The 22,794-nt window shown below is 38.9% G+C and overlaps 1 protein-coding gene across 1 annotated transcript in view; it reads right to left on the bottom strand.

Moving 5' to 3' along the window:
• Window positions 1-8,731: 8,731 nt before the first annotated feature.
• LARS1 (leucyl-tRNA synthetase 1) overlaps window positions 8,732-22,794 on the bottom strand; it is a 76,391-nt gene continuing 62,328 nt past the window's right edge. Inside the window, exons 29-32 of the mRNA XM_045492697.1 lie at window positions 20,244-20,348; window positions 18,003-18,098; window positions 13,732-13,864; window positions 8,732-9,130 (exon numbers count right to left, since the gene is read on the bottom strand). Coding sequence (XP_045348653.1) covers window positions 8,925-9,130; window positions 13,732-13,864; window positions 18,003-18,098; window positions 20,244-20,348 — 540 coding nt within the window. The 3' untranslated portion in view covers window positions 8,732-8,924. The remainder of the gene's footprint in view (window positions 9,131-13,731; window positions 13,865-18,002; window positions 18,099-20,243; window positions 20,349-22,794) is intronic.

The following is a 22,794-nucleotide window of genomic DNA, read 5'->3' on the forward strand; positions in this document are numbered from 1 at the left end:
AATCTATCTTTAAAATGGAAAGTTCTGAGTGTTGCTATATATTTTTTTTTTTTTAGTATCATTACAACAAAAATTCTGGAAGTGATTTAAAATATATATATACCTTTAAAATGGAAAGTTCTGAAAGTTATCAAAATGTGTCTTTATAATGGAGAGTTTGGAAAAATACCAAATTTAGTATTACTAAGAGTGCAACAAGCTCATCCTATGTACCACTTGATATGATGCAATATGATGTAATGTTTACCCTAAATTTCATCAAGTTACTAGACCACACTCTCCAACAGAAATATAATGCAAGCCACATATGCAATTTTACATTTCTTAGTAGCCATGTTTTTAAAAAAGTAAAAACAAAAAATATGAAATTAATTTCAATGTATTTTTAAGTTTATTTATTTAGAGAGAGACAGCACGAGCAGGGGAGGGGCAGAGAGAGGGAGACAGAATCCCAAATAGGTTCCATGCTGTCAGGGCAGAGCCTGACCTGGAGCTTGATCTCACCCACTGCAAGATCATGACCTGAGCTGAAACCCAGAGTCAGACGCTTAACTGACTGAGCCGCCCAGGCGTCCCTTAATGTATTTTTAACACAATTTACCCAAAGCATTGTCTCAGCATGTAATTGATATCAAAGGAAATTATTACAGAGACATTTTATATTCTCTTTGTCATACTAAGTCTGTGAAATGGAAAGCATGTTCCACACTTTTACAGCACACCTCAGTTCAGACCAGCAACCTTCCAAGTACTCTAGACACACGTGGTTAGTAGCTCAACTACTGCACAGGACAGCTCTAAACAGGACCCAGGATAAGGAGAATGAGGGACAGAAGAACAAATACCACCTGCTCCTCCAAAGTGAAAATGCAGTACATTCCTTAAGCCCTTAGGAGCAAGGATCACGTCCTAGCCTGTTGGGGTTTTTTGGGGTTTTTTTTGGGAAGTTAAAGAAGGGGTTCCCACCTTATAACCAATCGAACTGTAAGCCTAATAGTGGGCAATTAGAAAAGTTAATTGATGCTGCAAGTCTTAGGTGGCCTCTGAGTCTTTTTTTTTTTTTTTTTCCTTTTTTTAATTTATTTTGAGAGAAGGAGAGAACAGGGGAAGGGTAGAGAGAGAGAGGGGAGAGCTGGGAGAGACACAATCCCAAGCAGCCTCCATGTTGACACGAGCTCGATCTCAGAACCGTGAGATCATGGCCTGAGCCAAAATTAAGAGTTGGACGTTTAACTGACTGAACCACCCAGGCACCCCTGATGTGAAGTTATGTCCAAATACATCAAGGAGAGAAAACAATGTGACGAAGTATCAGCTAACAATGAGACCCTACCAGAGCCAGGCACATAGATGTCTCCTAAATAATCATTACAACTAAATGAACGAATTTTTCACGGTGAAAAGAGACGGACAAAACGACCACAAGCTAGAGAAGACACTTATCACCTCATCCACACATCAAAAAGTGGCAGTAATTCTCCAGACAAATCAGCTTCAAATTTCATCCTGGAATCTGAAAATCTTTATAATACGGCCCAGTTTACTCACCTGTTTCCAGTTTTCTTCTCATTCCTCTCAGATAAAGATTCCACTCCTGGCATTACCTCCAAGCCCTTATCCACACCTAGTTCTAAAAGTTAGGAATATGGCCATGCTCTGCTTCAACTGTTACTCCAATCTTAAACATTATGTTCTGCCTCATCTCTGGAGTCTTACTGGACTCTGGTCCATATAAACTTCTCTCCACTCTTCCCTGATAGCCCTAACAACACGGGCTCTGGTCAAATACATTCCTGTTTTGCACACATGTGTTCTTTGTTTAGTAAGTGCGTTGCAGGGCACCTGGGTGGCTCAGTCGGTTCAGCGTCCGACTTCAGCTCAGGTCATGATCTCGGGGTCTGTGGGTTTGAGCCCCATGTCGGGCTCTGTGCTGACAGCTCGCAGCCTGGAACCTGCTTTGGATTCTGTGTCTCCCACTCTCTGCCCCTCCTCTGCTCTCTCTTGGTCTCTCTCTCAAAAATAAACAAACATTAAAAAAAACAAACAAAGTAAGTGTGTCGCAATGGACTGACTATATGGAAGCCAGAGCCCCAGTTGAGCTCTGCCACTGGTGCAAAGATCTTCAGCAGGTCACTTTTCATCCCTGTTGCTTCATGGGGACTCTGCCTATTCCCTCAGCACAGCAGCTACATGCCCCTGCATCAGAGCCTTTATACCCGCTGTAACTTCTGCCTAAAATGCCTTTTGCCCGGATTATAGGCTAACAAAACTATATATGCATTTACCCTTGGACTTACAAGCTCACTTCTAGAAATTTACTCTTAAACAGACATTTTTTTAAGTTCATTTATTTATTTTGAGAGGGGGGAGGGCAGAGAGACAGGGAGAAAGAGAATCGCAAGCAGGCTCTGTGCTGTCAACATAGAGCCCAACATGGGGCTAGTTCTCATGAACCTTGAGATCATGACCTGAGCCAAAATCAAGAGTCAGAGGCTAACAAGCCACTCAGGCGCCCCTAGAAAGCTACTCTTAAGATATCCCTCCATAAGGGCACCTGGCTGGCTCAGTCGGTGAAGTGTGCAACTCTTGATCTCGGGGTTGAGTTTGAGCCTCACGTTGGGTGAAGAGATTACTTAAAAATAAAATCTTAAAAAAAAAAAAAAGATAGACCTCCACAAATATAAAACTATGTATTCTCAAAGTTACTCACTATATAATTCTATACAAAGTCTATAAAATAGCAAAAGCTTAGAAACAATCTAAACGCCCAACCATAGATTAGTTGAATAAATTGTGGTACACCTTTACAATAGTATGACACAAAGTCAGGGGGAGACAGAGGCGGGGAGAGAGGAAAGGGAGGAGGAGAAGGAAAGAAAAAGATCGCTATGAACTGAAGTGAAAAACTATCCAAGCTATGTTAACTTAAAAATACAAGGTGTAAAATACTTATATATAACACGCTGCTTTTGCATGAGAAAAGAGAAAATAAAGTACATATATGGAGAGGACAAACTGGTGGTTGCCAGAGGGAAAAGGATTGGGGGGGTGGGCAAAGTGGATGGAGGGGAGTGGGAGGTGCAGGCTTCCAGTTATGGAATGAATGCATTATGGGAATGAAAGGCACAGCATAGGGAAGACAGTCAGTGGGACTGTAACAGTGTTGTATGGTGAGGGACAATAGCTACATTTGTGAGCAGAGCCTAACACAAAGACTTGCTGAATCACTCCATTATACACCTAAAACTAGTGTAACATTGTGTGTCAACTCTACCGCAGTTTTTAAAAAGTACATATAAACACGTGCTTATTTTTGGAAAAAGAAACACAGGAAAGACAATGCAGAAAATAATGAGAATGGTTAGCTGGGAATATGGTTCAACCAGAGTAAAAATTCTCTAAGTGGATCAAGTTTTGACTTTTCGAACCTTCTATTTTACTTACTCAAAAAAACCTCACCTCTACTCAGTAGATGTGTTGTCAACAGTGGTTATTGGACTGGTAATTCTGAAATGAGTAAATGTATTGAGATCACAGCATATACGAACAGAAAGAGTCCATCAGTACATAGTGATTTGAAAAGAATGATGAAAGAAAAAAAATGAGAGCAAAAGGGAAGACTCTTCTTTACAGAAGAACAATATCTAATAAATGTAAAAGAAATGGTAAAATTAAGTACTCACCTTACTGGGGCGCCTGGGTGGCTCAGTTGGTTAAGCGTCTGACTCTTCATTTCAGCTCAGGTCATGATCTCAAGATCGAGCCCAGCATCAGGCTCTGCACTGACAGTATACAGCCTGCTTGGGATTCTCTCTCTCTCTCTTTCTCTCTCTCTGCCCCTCCCCTGTTTGTATTCTCTCTCCCTCTCCCTCTCTCTCCTTGTCAAAATAAGTAAACATTAAAAAAAAAAAAAAAGAATCAACTTATTATAACTACCAATGTAATAATAAATGGCAGAAAACATGACCAATGAATGCTACCATTCCATGCAAGTTTGCAGGTAAACAGGATATTCATGTAAGTCTCAAAATATCACCTTACTCATTATAAAAAGGAAAAGGTTATCTTTTCAATGGAGAAACCTGAAAACACCACTTTAACCAGTAATGGAAACACACCAATGTATCAATATAGCCATCCTGATGTGATACAATGGGAAATGTCACCCATGTAGTCGGTCTTGCCAAAAATTTTAAATCTGAATCTAATAATGAGAAAATAGTCAAATCCAGATTGTGAGACAAAGTACTGATAACTGCCACAGTCTTCAAATATGCTAGTCATGAAAGACCAAAGAAGAAAAGCTGAGAAATTTTCTTAGTTTGAAGGAGGTCAAGAGACATGAGCACAAAATGTAATGCTTGATCTTTAATTAGATCCTAAGAGTTTTAAAAAAATTATTAATGAGTTATCGGGAAATTTTATTACTTCATTTTTATTAAGAAAGCTTATTACCTAAAATTATTGTATCACGTTAAATTTCTTGAGCAAAATATATGCATGTGTGTGTATATATAGTGATTATACAGGAGACTGTCTTAGTTCTTAGGAGTTACATGCTAAAGTATAGAAAAGTAAAGTGTCATGGTGTGTGCAACTTAGCGTCAAATGGTTCAGAATTTTTTTAAAGTATATTCTAAACGCAAAATGGTATCCTGGGTTGGATCCTATAATAGCAAAATGATATCAGTCGAAAAACTGCTGAAATCCAGATAAAGCCTATAATGTACTTAATAGTACAATACCAATGCTAATTATTCACCTCTGACAACAGAACCAAGGTTATTATATGAGATGTCTGTTAACACGAGAAGAAACTGAAGCGTGTACAGGAACACTCTGTTTAATAGATGTAACTTTTCTGTAAATCTAAAAGTATCCCAAAATAAAAGCTTTATATAAAAATGCATATTTAGGGACGCCTGGGTGGCTCAGTCGGTTAAGCATCTGACTTCGGCTCAGGTCATGGTCTCACAGTCTGTGAGTTCAAGCCCCACATCAGGCTCTGTGCTAACAGCTTGGAGCCTGGAGCCTACTTCTGATTCTTTGTCTCCCTCTCTGTGACCCGCCCCCACTCATGCTCTGTCTCTGTCTCAAAAATAAATAAACATTAAAAAAAAATTTTTTTTTAATAAAAAATAAATAAATAAAAATGCATATTTAGAGGAGCACCTGGGTGGCTCAGTCGGTTAAGCATCTAGCTGCTGATTTTCCCTCGGGTCGTGGTCTCATGTCTTGTGAGTTCGAGCCCTGCACTGGGCTCAGTGCTGACAGAGTGGAGCCTGCTTGGGATTCTATTTCTATCTCTTTGCCCTTCCCCTGCTCACGCTCTCTGTCTCTCTCAAAATAAATAAATAAACTTTAAAAACTGCATATGCAGAGAGAGAAAGCAAAGGTGGCAAAATGTTAGCAACTGGTAAATCTAGGTAACAGGTATATGGCTGCTTGTTGGTCAATCTTTCCACTTTTCTGTACATTTAAAATTTGTCAAAATAAAATGTTAAAATAAAATAAAGCTACAGAAGGTTAAAAGGATGGAGAAAGATATTCCACTGGAACACTAACCAAAAGGGAACTGATGTTATTATGATAATATCATAGCCTTTAGGCAAAAAACTTCTAAAATCAGAGGAACACTTCCTAAAAGTTTGGGGTGCTTGGGTGGCTCAGCTGGTTAAGCGTGTGACTCTCGGTTTTGGTGCAGGTCATGATTTCACAGTTCATGAGATCAAGCCCCAGACTGGGGTCTGTGCTGGCAGCTGTCTCTTCACTCTCTGCCCCTCCCCCACTTGTACACACGCTCTCTCGTGCTCTCTCTCCCTCTCTCTCAAAAAAAATAAACATTTTTTTAAAAAAGGAAAAAGGCCAATTTACCAGGAAGATAACAATTTAAATTGATACACACCTAATGACACAGCATCAAAATATATGAAATGAAAACTATGTGAACTGTAAGGAGAAAAATGTAAATCCATGATCTTGGTAGATTTTTTAGTACACCTCTCAAAAACAAAGCAAGAAAACTGTAGGATACACATTTGAACAGTTCAGTCTGCAACTATGACCTGAAGGACATATACAGAACTCTATAACTGCAGAATAGACACTGTTTTCAGGTTCACATAGAACATGTATAGAAACGATTGTATACTGAACGGGACACAAGCTTGTCTTTACGCGAGAAGGCACTAGGTAGGCTTCTGAAGTGCCAGCATTGTGCTGTTCTTTGAGTGGTGATTATATAGGTTTTTGCTCTATTGGCAGATCGGTTTGCTGTTGCTAATATTTTTGTGAATTTAACTTTTAATGCTTTTAATATTTTGTGTGTATATGAAATATTTCTTATCGTTACTCAGTTTTTGTGTCTGGGCATATTTCACAACTTAAAAAGAATTAAAATCCTTTAGGAAGGTATCAATTTCTTATCAATGCCATTAGCCCAAAGCAACCTGTTTTTCCTTTGGCATTTCAACTAATTGCTGTTCCTTCAGTGGAGCACCAGGTGAAGCAATGGGCTTATACTTAAAGGCTTCCTTGTACGAAACTTAGATATCTTTAAACACAAGAAGCATGTTCAGCCCAGCAAGATGCTCATTCTAAGAGAGACCAAGGAAATGAACTTGCAGGAACAGAGGATCCATGAATCCCAACTCACACTTAATCTAAGGCAACACAAGTTCACAGGCTCATTTTATAAAATAGGCATAATCATGCACAATATTAAAATTATTTTCCTTCCTCATTTGCTTTTTGATTTTTTGCCAAGCACATATAGTTAGTTTAATTTGCCTATAAGTTAAGTTAAACATAAGTGAGTTTGTATTTAGGCACCAGGAAAGATTACTTGAGGAATAATTTCTTGGGGAATAATCAAGGTTGTGCAGATTGAGAGCAGCAAAAGAATCTAAAGGAGGACAAACAACACGATGGTGGCCTCACAGAAACCAATACTAAGGACATGATTATAGCTGAGAGTAATCTTAAGCCAATATATCCTGGGGCTTTTTTTAAATTAATTATTAACAAGTAACACCTACTGAAGGCTTACCACTCGCCAGGTACTATGCTATATACAGGATTTTCTAAGATTGTTTCATCTAAGTATCTCACAATAAGACTAGAAAGTAGACACATTATTACTTCCATTTTACAGATGAGGAAACTGAGGCTGAGTAACTGGACAAGATCCCCAAGAAGCAAATGGAAAAACTGGAAAACTAACCTGGTTTATCTAGCTTGACAGTATGTAAGCTTACCTGCCAGGCTATGCTGCCAGGCTTCAGCAGATAAATAGACTTACACTTGATCTCTGAGGGATCTTTCAGTTCTAACACTCTATGACTTACTTCAATGACACAGCATTCATTTTGGCCCAGTGATGTCAAAATGTTGCAAAATAAAGAAGTTCAGTAAAATCTCTTGACATATCCTGAAGATTAGAATTCAGGTTTCTTAGGGTTATCAGAATTGGTCTCTGCACAAATTGAGCCCTTCAAGAAATAGAAATGTTTTTCTCCAATGTCATTCAATACCTAATATTTTTTCCTCATATGACAAGGAACGGCACAGACAATAATATCAAAAGACATTCCAGCAAGAGTAAAGGAATAAATCTGCAATACAGTGGGCATGATCTTTAAACACAATTGGACTCGAGACAAATTTGATAAATGAAGATTTCTGGGGGGAAAATCCTTCTTTTTTTTCAACGTTTATTTATTTTTGGGACAGAGAGAGACAGAGCATGAACGGGGGAGGGGCAGAGAGAGAGGGAGACACAGAATCGGAAACAGGCTCCAGGCTCTGAGCCATCAGCCCAGAGCCCGACGCGGGGCTCGAACTCACGGACCGCGAGATCGTGACCTGGCTGAAGTCGGACGCTTAACCGACTGCGCCACCCAGGCGCCCCGGAAAATCCTTCTTAAAATGCCTAAATTTCGGGGCACCTGCGTGGCTCAGTCAGTTAAACGTCTGACTCTTGATATTAGCTCAGGTGTTGATCTCAGGGTTGTGAGGTCAAGCCCCACATTGGTTTCTGTGCTGGGCGTGGAGCCTACTTAAAAAAATAAATATTAAAATACCTAAATTTAGTGTAGATGGTTACATAAACTGCTTCTAAACCATTGATATTAGCCTTGAAAAAAATATTATTGGTGATTAATCGAATATATTAAAGTTAAAAAAAATCCTTATAAATACAAGACCTATTTATTCTTTATACAAAATACTTAGTGATCATAATTAAGTCAAAATATTCTCATGTGTTTTTTTAAATCATCATGAGTTCTGTTTTTTTTAAAACAGTAAAACAAGCTAATTCACTTTTTTCTTTACCACTAACTCCATAATGGATATAATATGAAAAGTTGCTAGATAAAGTACCCTTCATGAAAGAAACATACTGACACTTTTGTGTTAATCTGAAAGACTAGAAGTTTCTGGGGGCACCTGGGTGGTTCAGCTGCTTAAGCGTCTGACTCTTGGTCTCAGCGCAGGTCATGAGCTCACAGTTGGTGAGTCACACCAGGCTTTGCACTGAAAGTGTGGAGCCTGCTTGGGATTCTCTCTCTCCCTCTCTCAGCCCCTCTCCCAGTTGCTCCCTGTCTCTGTCTCTGTCCCTCAAAATAAATAAATAAACTTAAAAAAGGAAGCTTCTAGGAAATAGCAGTAATTTGTTAAAAGACAAAAAAATTAAAAAATAAAAAATGATACAAACTACTTCTCTCAGAAGTCCCAAGGAGGAAAAAAAATAATTTATTAGGTCTAGGAACCCAAGATGACTTGGTGTAATTATGAATACATGCAGAATTTGATCATTAGAAATGAAGTCTATCAAGGTTCAGTCTTAGGTTCTCATAGCCAATCTGTAGACATAGGATAGTCATATCTCCAGAAACCAGGATATATCTCCAATTTGCATGAGTTTAATGAACCAAATAAACAATTGTATCACCAATATCTGCCCCTAGCCCATTTTCAGTGAGATGAATTTTCTTGCTCATGAGGTCCACGTGGAAAACAGCATGCTCAGAAATGGGGGTCTTCCCAGTGTGCTCTTTTCCCAGGACAGGAACTCGCCGAGGCCCCAAGAGTGGATCATCAAATCTCATCAGCTTCACTTTAGAAAGGTCTACAGCAAAAAAAAAAAAAAGATCAATTTGAGCATTTAATTACAGTCACTGATTCAATCCCATGCCTAAACCGGACAATTCATGTTTTAAACACATTGGTTGTTTACCTAAAAGATATTTGCATAAGACTCCATCTCAGAAAGCCAAGCTAAATCTAACACATCTCCATCCTGTCAGCTTCTACTCAGATCAAAGATTCAGAGATACAGAGATTCTACATAACACATCTCCTCGAACTATAAACCAAGAGGAAGGATGGAGTATATTTTTGAGCACTATCCTATACGGTTTCTCAAATCACTTTTTATTTGCTTCAATTAACCATTTTTCAAAACATCAATCAGTCCAAAACTTATTTCTCTTTCTTGTCTTGCTCCTGGGATACATTAAAACTGCAAGTGTTGTAGCTTTTTTGGAAAGATACTTTTAGAGGAAGAATTACCACTCTAAGAAATAGCATTACCAGTTTCTTGTTTTGCTCAAAGGATGAAAAGTGTTTGTATTACCAAGCTGATGAGAGACAAGGAGAGACGGGGAAGGACAGGGGAAAGGGCACAGCTCTCAGAGGTTTGAGCTTCTGGATGAGCTCCAACCCTACCCTGCTTGCGATGTTCCTGATCTGCTCTTATGCAAGCTGATAAGATGGCTTCTGGCAAAGAACGCACTTGTCCCTCGAACAAATTTATGATCCAAAAATCCTGCCAACAACTGAGCCTGAAAAAAAATTTATTTCAGCAATTCTGAGATGTCCCAACATCAAATGCTTTATTTTATATAGTGGGAAAACATCACAAATGACTACAAATGCTGATTGTGCATTTATATCTCATTCTAAGTGTAGCATGGCTAGTTATACTTAACCCGATCAACAGAAATAGAAGATATTTTCTGATTTACTTCCTACCCTTCTCTAAAGCAGATTGCTAGGTGGTCTGAGAGCTACACTCTCTCATGTTGCCTTGAGAGTATGAAGCTTAGCATGAGAGGGATAAGAGATAAAAGCAGACATTAATGCAGCTGGTGGCTATGCCAGGAGTACAAGTTATCCAGCATTATGTTTTCTTTGGGAGACAAAGACTGAAAGGCGGCAAGTTTAGCATAGGGAGAGTGAAGATTACAGAACAATTACCTCAGACTACCACGAAGGCAAACCCTGCCTGCAAGTCCTATTTGGGGGAGAGAGTACAATTTATCTTAACAGCTATTACAATTCAACATGCACATTGATACTAAATATTTTGCTACGGATGTGGTGAGAAGTTCTACCAGCAGGTTTTATGCATGAGGCATAAAATACATGAAATACTGTAGGTCTGCACCCCCACCTCTCGCTCTCACTTTTTCCCTCTCCCCCGCCCTTCACTATCCTCCTCTTCCTCCTCCTCCTCCTCCTCCTCCTCCTCCTTCTCTCTCTCTCCCTTCCTCTCTGAATCAGACCTCCCTTATCATTCCAAGCAATTCTGAATCAAACTATTTCAAAGAAACCTTAATACTCAATCCGGCATCTCAGTGACAAAACATTTGCTTTGATGTTTCACCATGCAGCTCATTACTGCCAATAATTCTTGGAGCGATTTTACTATCTTTTCTTATCCCAGACCTCTCTCGTCACTGCAAATATAGAAATTTAAGTCTGCAACTACACAAGAATTAAGGCACTTAGAGAAAAGATGAGAGTGATTAAAAGTCCCTAGGGACTGATAATGTGAAATGGAGCCTTTCACCTCCATGGTATCAGTTCATATGGGGCATTGGCTGGGAGTGATTTAAAGTCATTATCCTCAAATAGTTGCTCAGTGGCCTTTGTGGACAGAAATGATGGTTTTACTCCAGTTCTTCCTGGACCTAGATTATAATCACCCTCAATGCAATTGGCACTAATTGGACAACTTACTGGCTATGCAGCAAACAGAGTGAGAAATACGTTATTGAATTTCACTCCCTTCCCATCTCATACACTCAATATACTCAGCTCCTTTGGGTATCAAAGCATCCTGAGGGCTCCTGGAAAAGTCTCAAGGTTAGAGCTCTTCTGCAGATACTTGAAGGAATATCCATTTCTAACTCCACCCTAACGTTTCTATCCATTTTCGAAAATTCACAGCAGCTACAAACATCAAACTTAAAGTACTTTATGATAATATTATTCACAGCCAGTATGACAAAGGATATAAGAATCATGCCAGAGGCCCAGCGAGAAGAAGCAAGATATAGAAAACACGTTTCGGCACAATGCTGAAGAAACTAGTCAGCCCTGTATCTGAGCATATTTTAAAGGGAGGCAATTTTAACATTACAAAACACAATGTTCAATAGAGGAATACATCCTCTCACACAGTACAACTTCAGAGTAATCCTATCGCGTGGGTCCCCACAGCTATTTTCTTTAAATGCCACCATATTATTCTTCAAAGATAAGAGTTCTGCCTTTCCCCAAATCTTCTCGTGACTGAATATATGCAACACAAAACAGTCAAATGGAAGGCCACAGGAAGGCTCCCAAGACGTTAACATTGCACAGTTTTCAAGTTCTGCATTTTGTGGCCCGTGAGTTCTAAGGATGGCACTGCCTGGTTTACTGAGGGAATGTGATAAATGTCTATAACAACACGAACGATCCCTGACATTTTGCTAAGGGAAATAAACCACCTCTTCACACCGTTGTAGGATCCCACTTCTACAAGGTACCTAGAACGGTCAAATGCAAAGAGACAGGACAGCAGTGGTTACCAAGAAGTAGAGAGAGGTAGAACGGGGAGTTCCTGTTTAACAGGTACAGGGTGTCAGTGTGGATGATGGAAAAGTTCTGGAGATGAACAGTGTGACGGTTGCACAACAATGTAAGTAAAGTTGATGCCACTGAACTGTACGTTCAAAAAGCACAAAAACAGCCAATTTTATGTTATGGATATTTCACCACAATTTTTTTAAATGTTTACAAATGAAAACTCCCTAGCCCTAACACACTGCTGCTATACAGGCAGACATTAGTGTTTCCCTCCTGCTGGCATGCCCTTTCCCCTCGCCCTCTTGGATGTAACTCCCAAGGTCCCATCCAAACAGTGTTTTCTCTGTAAATTCATCCCTGATCACCAGAGCTGGAAATAATCTCACTGCTTTCTGTGCTATAAACTTTATCTACACCTCCCTTATGGTATGCAGCAGTTCGTCCTTAGGTTATGATCATGTATGTGAATAGCTTCGCACCCTGCTCCTTCACTAGACACAGCCGCCTAACGAGCAGCACTCTGTGGGCTCCCCAAAGCCCCAGGTACACACACACGAGCCGCCACATGTATACTGCATACACTCTACTCATAGTCTCTCAAGAAATGTCCACAGAAGATGAACGAATGACCTCAAAAGAACAAAAAATACGTGTAGGATGAATTCCAAAGAGCTATTTTAAGTCTTCTATGTTAATGTGATATGGCTGACCTGAATATCGTTCCATAAATTAGGTCACTGTCTTAGATTTCGAAATCTTTTCAGAAAATTTCTATACTGATAGAATGTAACCCAATCAACTCTTGATTGCCATCAAGAAGAGAGAGTGAGAATGCAAAATAGGGAATCTGGAGAATAATTTGTCTTTATAATTTAGAAGAAAAATAATGGAAAGACACACTAACTCCCTTCACACTGCTCCCCCTTAAACGTGGCTGAGTGATAGAAAAAGAAGCTGTAAATTATTATATTAAATCTAATCATAGAAGATCTAGACTTAATCTTGGTAAGAAATTAAGATTAATTACATATTTTAACTGGAAGCATATTGTTTAGAAGAAAGAATACAAGCTATGGAGTCAAACAGACCTGAGTTTGGATTCCAACTCGAGGATGTACTACCTTAATGAAACTGCAAGTTATTTAGCCTTTCGGAACTCTATCTCATCATCTGCAAAAGGGGAATAATAATACCCTCTACATTCTAGAGCAGTAAAAGGATTAAATGGCTAATACATGGAAGTTCCCCAGGAACAGACCTAGTAAGCAGGTTAATTTGAAATATTGCATGTATGTACACCTTCTGTCTGAAAACCTTTAAGAGAAGGAAATTGCTTGCTACAATTTTAAAGCTAGGCGGAGTCTTGGAAAACTATCTAATTCAACTGTCCTCTTTTTACTAAAAAAGAGGTCAGTTTAGAGTTTAAGTGACATGGCCAAGTCACCAAGCTGCATAGCCACAACATCCCAAAGAGAACAGAGGCTTCCTGATTTTTGAGCCCAATACTCTTTGCATAACATGCCACTGCTGTCCCTCAGCAGACCAGATGCTCCTTCCTCCCCTCTGCTTAGAACTCATCATGTCCAGGGGCGCCTGGGTGGCTCAGTCTGTCAAGTGCCCGACTTCGGCTCAGGTCATGATCTCGCAGTTAGTGAGCTCGAGCCCCGTGTCAGGCTCTGTGCTGACAGCTCAGAGCCTGGAGCCTGCTTCGGATTCTGTGTCTCCCTCTCTCTCTGCCCCTCCCCCACTCATGCTCTGTCTCTCTCTCTCTCTTTCTCAAAAATAAATAAACATTAAAAAACCTTAAAAAAAAAAAAAAAAACTCATGTCCGCAAACTACTGCCAAATGTGCATTTTAGGAAAACCATTTACCTTTGATTCCTCGGTCCATTTTCATTAAACGCCTGATTATGGAATCGCAGTTATCTCCTTGCCTGATTTCAATTTTGGTTGAGAAGTGGCCATTGGATGGCTGGGGGTTTACTAAGGAAACTGACACACCAGGCTAGGAAAATAAAGAGAAAATGATTGTTCTACAAAATCAAACTTGAATACTGCTGAGGAAGGGAAAATCTCTATAAAAGTTTTAATGCTCAATGAAAAATTTAATTCTGGTAGTCTAATATCAAGACCAAGGGATACTCAAATATGAAATAAAAGATATACAAAAGCTCATGCTTACAACCAAATGCCTAGATGAAAATGACTGACTATATATATCAATACTGATGATGGAGAACAACAATAATTATATTTTCTCTTCTTTTAACTCCCATCATTTATTGAATTTCTACTATGTACCAGGCACTGTACTAAGCATTTTATAGACATGATTCCTATAAGCTGAAAGGTAGTTCTTTAAAACCTCTTTTCACAGATAAGAGCCGAGAACCAGAAACATTAACAAGGTTACAGAGCTAGTAAGAAGCAGAGCCCGGATTAAACCCCATCATATACCATACTATTTCCTACATTATATAAGCTATATAGCCAAAGACTTTGCTCATTATTTTAAGTGGAAAAAGTCAACTGAGTCTTAGGAAAAACTTAAAGACATAGTAGCTTAAGGGAACGCTTGAAAGTAGCTTGACAGAAACATATTTGTAAAGGGAACTCTATTTCATGTACCTATCCAATGGGCCAAAGGACTACACTTTAAAAAAAATTTTTTTTTTAACGTTTATTTATTTTTGAGACAGAGCACAAACGGGGGAGGGTCAAAGAGAGGGAGACACAGAATCTGAAACAGGCTCCAGGCTCTGTCAGCACAGAGCCCGACGCAGGGCTCGAACTCGCAGACAGCGAAATCATGACCCGAGCCGAAGTCGGCCGCTTAACTGACTGAGCCACCCAGGAGCCCCAAAAGGACTACACTTTAAAAAGCAACAATAGGGGCACCTCAGTGGCTCAGTCATGTAATCGTCCAACTTTGATTCAGGTCATGATTTCATGGTTCACAGGATCAAGCCCCATATCGGGCTCTGCACTGATGGTGTGGAGCCTGCTTGGGATGCTCTGTCTCCCTCTCTCTCTCTGCCCCTCCCCTACTCCCTCTCTCTCAAAATAAATAAACAAACTTAAAAAAGAAAAAAAACTTTAAAATAAATAAATGAATAAATAAATAACCACATATTTTTAATGTAATGAGGCCTTCATTCTTTCAAATAGGCTTTTTCTCTTTGTTGCATTTTCAATTAAATGTGGTAAAAGTAACAGGATACTTATCAAGAAAAGTAGGGCATTTTATGGACTCCCACAGTTGCACTCCACCAGGCAATGGATTGAGAGCAAATAAACAGAATCTCCCAAAACTCTAAAACTTGCTTATCTTCACCAATACTGGCCAAAAACTAAGGGAAAAAAAGTTATTTCTAGTATAATGTAAGATGATTCATCAATTTGGTTTATGCCAGAAGCTAAAAAATCTTAAATACCTTATCGAACCAAGACTCATCTAAAGTAAGAAAGCTCCTTTTCACTATTTAAAAAATCTTATATATCAATTTCCACTTTATTTTTTAATAAAAGTCAGGTGTTGACACAAAAATAAACTCAAAATGGATTAAAGACCTAAATGTGAGACTTGAAAGCATAAAAATCCTGGAAGAGAGCAGAGGCAGCACTTTCTCTGACATCGGTCATAATGATATTTTTCTAGGTATGTCTCCTGAGACAGGGGAAACAAAAGCAAAAATAAACTCTTGGGACTATATCAAAATAAAAAGTTCCTGCACAGAGAAGGAAACAGCAAAACTAAAAGGCAACCTCCTGAATGGGAGAAGATATTTGCAAATGACATATGCGATAAAGGGTTAGTATCTAAAATATGTAAAGTACTGACACAAGTCAACACCCAAAACACAAATAATCCAATTAAAAAATGGGCAGGAGAGCCTGGGTGGCTCGGTCCGTTAAGCTTCCGACTTTGGTTCAGGTCATGATCTCACAGTTCATGAGTTCGAGCCCTGCATCAGGCTCTATGCTGACAGCCTGCTTTCGGATTCTGTGTCTCCTTCTCTCTCTGCCCCTCCCTCACTCAGTCTCGGTCTCCCCCCCCCCCAACTCTTGAAAATAAATAAACATAAAAAAAAAAAAACTTTTTTTAATGGGCGGAAGACGTGAACAGACATTCTCCAAAGAAGATGTAGAGATAGCCAACAGACACATGGAAAGACACTCAACATCACTCATTATCAGGAAAATGCAAATCAAAACCACAATGAGAACACCTCACACCTGTCAGAATGGCTAAAAATTAACAACACAAGAAACAACAGGTGTTGGCAAGGACACGGAGAAAAAGGGGCCCTCATGCACTGTTGGTGGGAATGCAAACTGTTGCAGTCACTCTGGAAGACAACATGAAAGTTCCTCAAAAAGTTGAAAATAGAACTACCATATGATCCAGTAATTCCACTACTGGGTATTTACACAAAGAATAGGAAAACACTAATTTAAATGGATACATACACCCATATGTTTATTCAGCATTATTTACAGTAGCCAAATTATGGAAACAGCCCAAATGTCCATCAATTGATAAATAGATAAAGAAGATGTGGGGTGTCTGTGTGTGTGTATAAATAGAAATATATAAATATATATAGAATGGACTATTACTCGGCCATAAAAGAGAATGAAATCTTGCCATTTGCAACAACATGCACAGATGTAGGGATTATACTAAGTGAAATAAGTTGGTCAGAGAAAGACCATACTGATTGCACTCACATGTGGAATTTAAGAAACGAAACAAACGAACAAAGCAAAAAGAGACAAACACAAAAACAGACTCTTAACTATAGAGAACAAACTGATCGCTACCAGAGGGGAGGTGGCTGGGGGGGATGGTTGAAATAGGTGATGGGGATTAAGAGTACATTTATCATGGCAAGTACTGAGTAATGAACAGAATTGTTGAATCACTGTATTGCACATCTGAAACTAATATAACACTGTATGTTAACTATACTGGAATTAAAATTAATAAAAAAAAGAAAAAGGTTAAAAAAAATCAGGTTTTGAAAATCCTATTTTGAAGGGCACATGCACCCCAATGTTTACAGCAATGCTATCAACAAGAGCCAAAGTATGGAAAGAGCCCCAATATTCATCAACGGATGAATGGATCAAGAAGATGTGGTGTATGTTAGGATGTCCTTGGAACCACAGTAGAGGGGACGGCCATCTTGCCAGCGCAACCCAACGAAAAGTTGCCAGGACGAATTGGAGGTCAACCAATCACCGAGCGACAGCACGACCTGATGCGAAAAAGGCCCACCTGGACCTAAACCCAGAACCGCTGCAGCTTAAAAACCCCACCCCACCACACCTGGGTACGACTTCCCTGACTCCTCTCTCTCTCTCTCCCTGAGTCACGGAACCTCGCCTGAGACCTTAGTTCCCAAATAAAGCCTTTGACTGCTAAAATTTTTTAGCCTCTGACTCCTATCTTTACCCTGCCTTACGCCTGACCCTAACAGTTATATATATACAATGGTTATTACTCAGCAATCAAAGAGAATGAAATCTTGCCATTTCCAACTACGTGGATGGAACTGGAGGGTATGAGCTAAGCGAAATTAGTCAGAGAAAGACAGCTATCATATGGCTTTACTCATATGAGTAATTTAAGATACAAAACAGATGAACATAAGGGAAGGGAAGCAAAAATAATATAAAAACAGGGAGGGGGACAAACACATAAGAGACTCTTAAATACAGAGAACAAACAGAGGGGTTGCTGGAGGGGTTGTGGGAGGGGGGATGGGCTAAATGGGTAAAGGGCAGTAAGGAATCTACTCCTGAAATCACTGTTGCACTATAAACTAACTTGCATGTAAATTTAAAAAATAATTAATTAAAAAAAAAAAGAAAATCACATTTTGATTTTTAAACCCACACGTAACATCTGACGCCACCCATAAGAGCAGAGTGAAGGAAAGTGAGCGCAGCATCAACCAGGGAATTAGAAGAGCTCAAATCCAGCCTCATTTCTAACAACCTGTGGCTTAGACCAAAGCAATCACTTTGCATCTCTGCACCTCATTTCCTTCCATCTTTCAATGACGAGCTTGGATATAATATCTAAGGTCTCTTCTAGCTCTAAAATACAATGATTCAGTGAAATCATTTCAACTTACTTCTGTTCTAAAAACATTAAGTGGTTTCCCAGGACAGCAATCTTCCCTGATTTTATCTTCTGCTTCGGAGGCAAACTTGACTTCTATGTGTTCTAGCTAAATACAAGGAGGGAAAATGAAAGTCATTAGTATCACTTAATATGACTGCAATTAATCATCACCTCATTTCACCAAAGAGGAAAACTAGCTTCGCCACTTAACATGAAATGGTCTGTGTATTCCTCAGGAAGCCAGCCAAGCACAGGACAGGACTAAGAGACCGCTCTGAAACTCAGGATCAAATGCTCCCACAGGTAACATTGTTTCAAACGCAAAAGACTATGGGGCGCCTGGGTGGCTCAGTCAGGTAAGTGTCCAACTTCAGCTCAGGTCATGATCTCATGGCTTGTGAGTTTCAGCCTGGAGTCAGGCTCTGTGCTGACAGCTCAGAGCCTGGAGCCTGCTTGGGATTCTGTGTCTCCCTCTCTCTCTGCCCCTCCACTGCTCACACTCTCTCTCTAAAATAAATAAACATTAAAAAAAAGACAGAAAGAAAAATAAAAGAAAAAGACTAAATCATTTTTATGTCCATCAAAAAAAATTTTTTAAGAACATGGTCTTTAATTATTAGACCATTAGACTTTATTAATTTCAAATAAACATTAAATGACATCTATAATCTATAATCAATTATTTAACTCTTCTTAAATGTCTCATGGTATTATTGACATAGTCATGTTTACCATTTTCTATAGTGAAATCTAGCATCTACCTGCTATATCAGAGAAAGTGAAAAACAGGATAAAAGACAGAGGTTTCTGGAAAACCTCAGAAATGTAGTATAATGTATATGCCTGAATATAAGATGACCTTCAATATAACCTGTCCCCATTGTCCCAATGAAAAAAATCCAAGAACTTTTTTGACCTCCAGGTATATGAACATTTAGAAATATGCACAAAATAAATGACTACCATTATTAATTATTAACTCATTTGTAATTATATGACATAAAGTGCTTATTTAGAAATAACTTTATTACCATATTTCATGGAACAATTTCATTCAAAATCTACACTTGCATGCTTTAACTCAAATGCCTTCATTATCACTAGAAGCACTTTTCTGAGTCCTCTAACACAGTTTTCTAGGGCAAATTATCTTTCCTTCTGCCTAAGTTGTCTGAGAGAGCATTTTTAGAAACTATATATGAAGTGACTGGGGCAGAAAGGTGGAATGGGGAGAAACTCACAATTAGGTGAAAGCTATTGGTAGTGTTTTAGTTCCTGAGTTGAGGAGTAAATTCAGGAATATTCATTACATTATTAACTTTAAAACAATCCAAAACAGGACCAGGCATGGACCTTGATACTATCTCATGGACAAAGGATTCTAATTAAGCCAATTCTGTAAATTGGAGGTCTCAATGGGAAAGGGGAAAAAAAAGAAGCAATCCAGTGTGTCTCATAATATGAGAGACTTTGAAAGCATTTAAATATAAACATAAGGTCTCCCCTCATTTTTTTAAGGAGAATTGTGGGAGGAAAAACCAGGCACATACAATTAGTATTTTATGTATAAATTAATTGATAGGGGCACCTGGGAGGTTCCATCAGTTGAGCAAACGACTACTGATTTCAGCTGGAGTTGCAATCCTGGGGTCGTGGGGTCAAGCCCCACACTGGGCTCTGCACTGAGTGTGTAGCCTGCTTGACATTTTCTCTCTCTTCCTCTGCCTCTCCCCCACTCTTGCTCTTTCTCTCTCTCTCTCTCTCTCTCTCTCTCAATAAGTAAGTAAATAAATAAATTAAAAATAAAGTAACTGATAAACGGAATAAGATCACAATCATTTTTTAATTCCTGCAACTTCTATACCCATCCATTCTCCTCCCTCCAAAAATATTTTTGACAGGTATATTTGGCAAAGGTACTAAACACAGAAGATGTTTATAAAAAGGTTTATTATAAAACAAAAGATGGGGTGCCTGGGTGGCTCAGTTGGTTAAGCATCCGACTTTGGCTCAGGTCATGATCTCTCGGTCTGTGAGTTTGAGCCCTGCATCGGGCTCTGTGCTGACAGTTCAGCGCCTGGAGCCTGCTCCGGTTTCTGTGTCTCCCTCTCTCTCTGACCCTCCCCCACTTGTACTCTGTCTCTCTCTCTCTCTCTCTCTCAAAATTAAACATTAACAATATATATATAAAACAAAAATGGACTATATTTACTACAGTGAACTAGTTGTTACAATCCCTGGCCCCTTGTACCTCCAGGGAGTTGGTCAGGTAGACTATATTCTCCATCAGCACGGCCTGTTCATCAAACTCTAATTGCAAATCCAGAACACGAGGTCCCATCTTCTCCAGATTTTCCTAATAGCCAAAACAGTTTTGAAAAACAAAAATCACATTAAGAATACATTGAAATGAATACATTTCCTCCAAAGCAATCATTCTTCTCTCAACTGATAAAATCTTCAAATTTGAACAGTTGAAGGAAAGGCCTTGGACTCATGGTTTCCCTTATCTATGTTTGTTCGTTAATGAAATTATTGGCTCAGAATAATTATCACTTGAGGTATGATAAGACTAAGGCAACACCGAAAAGCCTGGAGGGACAAGGTTTTCAGATTTATAAAAGAAATAGCATTTTATCATTGTTTATTTAGAATGACTTAATATGCAAGCCCAAAGAATTCACTTTGACAAGGAATCAAACAAATGTGTGGAAATATCCCTTCAGGTAACTGAAAAGAAAGAAAAAAAAATCTTTTTTTAATTTTCTAAGATAATACATGTTTAAAGCTAGTTCAGAGAATAGTGAATTAATAATAAACAAAAAATTTCTACAAATTAAAAAAAAATTTAGGTTATATTGGTACTGAGATAATCTGATAGCACATGAAAAACAATTTATTCTTAATTTTCTTGAACATGAAACAAAATATCTGCCACTCAAAATATAACCTTCGAGAGCCAAGCTTATATCCACAAGTATAGCTAACTGCCTAGAACATGCTGCACTAAATGAAAGCGACCTGACAAGATTCCTAATACTCACTGTTTTCACTTATTATCCAACCCGTTTCTTGTCCTGTGAAAAAGTGCTAGAAGCCATTTTCTTATTCTCAGATTCACAAAACGCTTTTCGAAAAAGTTTCAAACAATTAATTTGCCTGGCAAGTCCCCAATATTACTGAAAAAAAAAAAAATATTACTACTGAAACAATCTAACACTGGTTTTCTAAAAAGCCACCTCTTGGATCTAGTATCATTTAACTACAGAACTTGTCAAATGAGTTTCACTGGATTCTTCTTTTTTTTTTTTTTTTTTTTTTTTTTTTATGACTTTTTTTAATTTTTTTTTTTTTCAACGTTTATTTATTTTTGGGACAGAGAGAGACAGAGCATGAACGGGGGAGGGGCAGAGAGAGAGGGAGACACAGAATCGGAAACAGGCTCCAGGCTCTGGGCCATCAGCCCAGAGCCCGACGCGGGGCTCGAACTCACGGACCGCGAGATCGTGACCTGGCTGAAGTCGGACGCTTGACCGACTGCGCCACCCAGGCGCCCCTCACTGGATTCTTTAAAGTACATCATCAAACTTAATTGCCTTTGCAATCAATAATGAAATATTTTGTTGGATCCACGTATTAACAACGGATCTGGCATTTTGACCGGTGGCACTAGCTAAGTAGGGAACCAATGAATTAGGGACATATCAGCATATATATTATATAACTTGATTGGTGTAGGTCAAACCAAAATTCTAAATTATTTCTGAAACTTCAAAGACCATAGGCTTAGAGAGTTGATTTTGGTCTAGGAGAATGAAAAGGCTTTCCTAAGAATACGATCTACTCCAATACAGGACAATCTAGAATTTTGGTCTCCATCACGCAGGCATCTGTAGCCTAGAAGATTAAAGAATTAATCTAAGCTAATTAATCTAAGCTATAAGAATAACCACCATGTTCCTAGCAGAGTAAAATATACTAATTTACATTAAAAAAATTTACTAAGCCTACCTTTTGACAGAAAGTATTAAAGTGTGTTGAGTATATTATTTCATGTATTCCTCACAGCATTCCTAAAATGTAGGTTTTATTAATTTCCTCATTTTACAGATGAAAAACCATGTGGCCCAGAGAATTTAAGTGATTTATCTAAGGTCTCAAAACTAAGAAGTGATGGACAAAAAGGATTTGGACCAAGATCTATCTGATCCCAGAGCCTGAGATCAGCAGCAACATACAGCCATCTGTTTCTCTTTAAGAAATGTAATAAATCAAGGGTGCCTGGGTGGCTCAGTCGGTTGGTTAAACGTCCAACTTCATCTCAGATCATGATCTCGCGGTCTGTGAGTTCGAGCTGCCTGTTGGGCTCTGTGCTGACAGCTCAGAGCCTGGAGCCTGCTTCTGATTCTGTGTCTCCCACTCTCTCTGCCCCTCCCCCACTCACGCTCTGTCTCTCTCACTCTCAAAAATGAATAAATGTTTTAAAAAAATTTTTTTAATGCAATAAATCAGTTATTTCTCTGAAGAAAGCTAAGAGTCTAATGCAATGATTTCTCAACAGGAGAGGTGGCGGGGGGAGCATATTATGTCCCCAAGAGTCATTTGGCAATGTCTCGAGACATTTTGGGGTCCAAACTTGAGCAGGTGAGGAGGATGTTCTATTGCCATCTAGTGGGTAGAAGCCAAAAATACTGCAAAACATCCTATAATGCTCAGGATAGCCTCCCACAACAGAGAACTATCAGCCCACGGTATCAACAGACCACTGTTGAGAAACTCTGGTCTAACCACTATAATCAATG

The sequence above is a fragment of the Leopardus geoffroyi genome, chromosome A1, assembly GCF_018350155.1.
Source record: "Leopardus geoffroyi isolate Oge1 chromosome A1, O.geoffroyi_Oge1_pat1.0, whole genome shotgun sequence".
NCBI lineage: Eukaryota > Metazoa > Chordata > Mammalia > Carnivora > Felidae > Leopardus > Leopardus geoffroyi.